The sequence below is a fragment of the Pseudophryne corroboree genome, chromosome 10, assembly GCF_028390025.1.
Source record: "Pseudophryne corroboree isolate aPseCor3 chromosome 10, aPseCor3.hap2, whole genome shotgun sequence".
Taxonomy (NCBI): Eukaryota; Metazoa; Chordata; class Amphibia; order Anura; family Myobatrachidae; genus Pseudophryne; species Pseudophryne corroboree.
The window spans coordinates 264,849,159-264,851,160 of NC_086453.1; the positions used below are offsets into that span (position 1 = coordinate 264,849,159).

Sequence of the window (2,002 nt, forward strand, 5' to 3'; positions counted from 1 at the left end):
AAGGGTTACTTGTACATATCCTAAGTAGGGATATTTTTCAACACTTAATCCCCAAATGACTAACCCACTGAGTGGTTGTATGGGTATATCTGATATATGATCATTATACCAAGTTTCAAAGATTATAGACACCTGGGATCCACTATCTAAAAGTACCTTACAGTTATTTCCATTAATAGATGCAGGAACTATGGGAGTAGGCCCCAATAAACCCTCTGGCACTTTTCCATTCCACCAGGAATTCCCCATTGCACAGAAGCTGACTTCTAGGGGGACTGTGAGGGGTTCACAGCCCTCCCCTGTTCGTTTCCCTGCCCCGTAGAATTTCCTTGATGTGCGTTATAATTGGTTACAGGAGTCCTTGAAGATGATCCATCAGTATTAGCATTACATTCAAAGGCTCTGTGTCCTATCCTACCACATCTAAAACATCCTCTTCCTCTATTATTGTAAGAATTTCCCCTTCCAATACCTCGATCGGATGAATTGTTATTACTCCTCTGAGAAGAATTTCCTGAGTTTCGGCTACTTTGAGAGGATATAAATTGCTCTATTTTCTTATTTTGCTCCTCTATCATTTTAACTATTTTATCTTCTAAAGGATTTATTTCTACAGAGGGTTGAACAACTTTAACTTTTTTTACGGTTTTTTCTCTCATTTCAATTAGTACTTCTTCCTGCTTTATTTCTTTTAACAATTCATTAAAAGTAAGAATAGGTTCCCTTGTTCCTGAGCATCTAAATTTATGGGCTACAGAATCAGTTGTCAATGCTCCCCTCAGTAACTGTTTCATTCTGCTTCTATCCACTTCATCCCGTGTAATTCCACCTTTTTCTACTATCTTGTATAAAAGTTTGTCCAATCTTATTAAGTACGTACTTAACTTTTCTCCAGGTTCCTGAAACGTATGATGTAATCTAGATGTTAAATCCCCTACATCTTCTAACGTACCATAGGCATAATCTAGAGCCTCGAAATACGTCTCAAGAGTAGCTTGAGGATTACTTCGTCTAGCTGCTTGTATTATTCCCATGGCGGGTCCCCTTAGGCTTTCAACCACTCTTTGTCTTTTTATTTGATCAGGGCATTGCCATTCCTCAGCTTGTTGAACAGCAGCTTCCTTCCACGATTCGTACGTTTCTTCACCCAGTGGTACAGGCACCGTCCCAGAAAATATTCGTAATCTCCTGTAGCTCCCTTCATAGTGCCAGCGTTCTAACTGGGTAACTACTCTATCTACCATCGTCTCAAACTGTGACCCATCTACATTTGCACCATTTCCTTGTGTATTACTATGTGCATTTTCCCTTTCAGGGGTATCCCTAGAAGTGGATATATGTGCATTACTAGCTTCCTCATCTTTCTTCTTAGGCCAGATAATATGCCACCTCCTCCCAATTTCCTCATTTGCCATTATCATTATTGGTATCATACATGGGTCTAGTTCCCTTTCAGTCTCTATTAATATGGCTATTTCCTCTCTCCATTTATCCACAATTTTAGGTCTTTTGACCCCATATAATTTGTCTATAATTGTTCTTATGACTTCTTCATCTGAAAATTCAGAGAAATTCCCTCCTATTGCTATACATTTTTTAGGATTTTTTTCTTTTTGCAAACACCAAGTGTATATATCCTCTCCTGTTAAATTTTCCATTTTTACTAAGATCGTAATCTCAGCAGCAATGCCTCCAAATGTAACCCCCCCTTTACCGCTCTAACTATAGGTGCTAGGTCTCTCACCAAAGGGATGGTTACTCTATCTAGTAATGTGCCTCCACCCAAGCTATTGATGGACTACAGGCTGCCTGGGATGCCTGAATTCTGGTAGTATGTAAATTATAGTAATTATGTTATCTCTAGATGAATGTCAATTAATACATATTACTCATGTACCTGTTCTTTTCTTCCAGTTCTTCAATCAACGTCCAGCAACAGCAGATGGTAAGTATAATATTTTTAATAAAAGATAACACTTCCCACACACATATATATGTATAT

At 38.4% G+C, this 2,002-nt stretch overlaps 1 protein-coding gene across 1 annotated transcript; it reads right to left on the reverse strand.

The window, feature by feature from the left end:
* Positions 1–266: 266 nt before the first annotated feature.
* LOC134965291 (paraneoplastic antigen Ma1 homolog) lies at positions 267–1,658 on the reverse strand. The gene has a single exon (XM_063941771.1). It carries the CDS (start codon positions 1,656–1,658, stop codon positions 267–269), a length of 1,392 nt encoding a protein of 463 aa, XP_063797841.1.
* Positions 1,659–2,002: the final 344 nt, after the last annotated feature.

What these genes read in the sequence shown, in the direction of transcription:
- LOC134965291 (XM_063941771.1), bottom strand. Translation starts at nt 1,658, where the DNA reads ATGGAAAATTTAACAGGAGAGGATATATACACTTGGTGTTTGCAAAAA.